Here is a 1,296-nt window from a genome sequence, read left to right as displayed (position 1 = left end):
TTTGTCCCAGGTACAGCACTTCAGTGATATTATCTTTGTTTGCTGTACCTGGAACAGAGAAAGATAATCTCACTGAAGTGCTGTACCTGGAACAGAGAAAGATAATCTCACTTGAAGTGTTGTACCTGGAACATAGAAAGATAATCTCACTAAAGTGCTGTACCTGGAACAGAGAAAGATAATCTCACTTGAAGTGTTGTACCTGGAACAGAGAAAGATAATCTCACTGAAGTGCTGTAGCTGGAACAGAGAAAGATAATCTCACTGAAGTGCTGTACCTGGAATACAGAAAAATAATCTTACTGAAGTGCTGTACATGTGCTGTGACTAATGGTATGAACAGTGGTGATAGCTATTGGTTTGTTATATGGACACAACAACAAATAATATTAGCCTGAAATTCTAAGTGAAGTGACAATTTTTGACACTAATAATAATTTATTTATTTTAACTGCTTTATCCAAAACTGAACTATAAACAAAGTGGGTTTATGAAGGCAAGGGTGGCGCTTTTTATGGCATAACAGAAAATAATGGGTACAGAGAAATATATTCTCCCTGAAGTGCTGTAACTGGAACAGAGAAATATATTCTCCCTGAAGTGCTGTAACTGGAACAGAGAAAGATAATCTCACTGAAGTGCTGTGTCTGGAACAGAGAAAGATAGTCTCACTGAAGTGCTGTAGCTGGAACAGAGAAAGATAATCTCACTGAAGCTGTTCATAGTATTAGTCACAGCAACAAACCAATAGTTATCACCACTGTTCATAGTATTAGTCACGACAACAAACCAATAGTTATCACCACTGTTCATACCATTAGTCACAGCAACAGACCAATAGTTATCACCACTGTTCATGGCATTAATCACGACAACAAACCAATAGTTATCACCACTGTTTATAGCATTATTCATGGCAACAGACCAATGGTTATCACCACTGTTCATAGCATTATTCACGACAACAAACCAATAGTTATCACCACTGTTCATAGTATTAGTCACAGCAACAGACCAATAGTTACCACCAATATGTTCATCATTTGTTCCGCGCATCAGTGAAAGTTTCGTCATCTATCTTTACTCCGTTTCTGTAGCTATGTTTATCACACCGTTTCTAGAGAAACGAATTGTGTTGAAGTTTATAATCACGTCTGGCGTTATGGAACTTCTTCGTTGCCAGGGTTACCAAACTTACCAATTACACGAACTTCTATGGATGTACCACTTTGAATTCACACGAATAACTAACTATTGCAGAGATTACTTTTGAAGTACATAGCAACCTGTGGGGGA

The 1,296-nt window shown here is 37.7% G+C and overlaps 1 protein-coding gene across 1 annotated transcript in view; it reads right to left on the bottom strand.

Annotated features, from left to right (window-relative positions):
* Window positions 1-223: 223 nt before the first annotated feature.
* Window positions 224-1,296, bottom strand: part of LOC106469723 (growth hormone secretagogue receptor type 1-like) — a gene marked incomplete at its 5' end in the record, with an annotated part of 45,795 nt that continues 44,722 nt past the window's right edge. The window contains one exon of the mRNA XM_013930235.1: window positions 224-278. Coding sequence (XP_013785689.1) covers window positions 224-278 — 55 coding nt within the window. The remainder of the gene's footprint in view (window positions 279-1,296) is intronic.

The sequence above is a fragment of the Limulus polyphemus genome, unplaced genomic scaffold (genome assembly GCF_000517525.1).
Source record: "Limulus polyphemus unplaced genomic scaffold, Limulus_polyphemus-2.1.2 Scaffold3631, whole genome shotgun sequence".
NCBI classification, from domain to species: domain Eukaryota; kingdom Metazoa; phylum Arthropoda; class Merostomata; order Xiphosura; family Limulidae; genus Limulus; species Limulus polyphemus.
The sequence above is the reverse complement of the archived record's forward strand: the minus strand, read 5'-3'. Positions and strand labels throughout refer to the sequence as shown.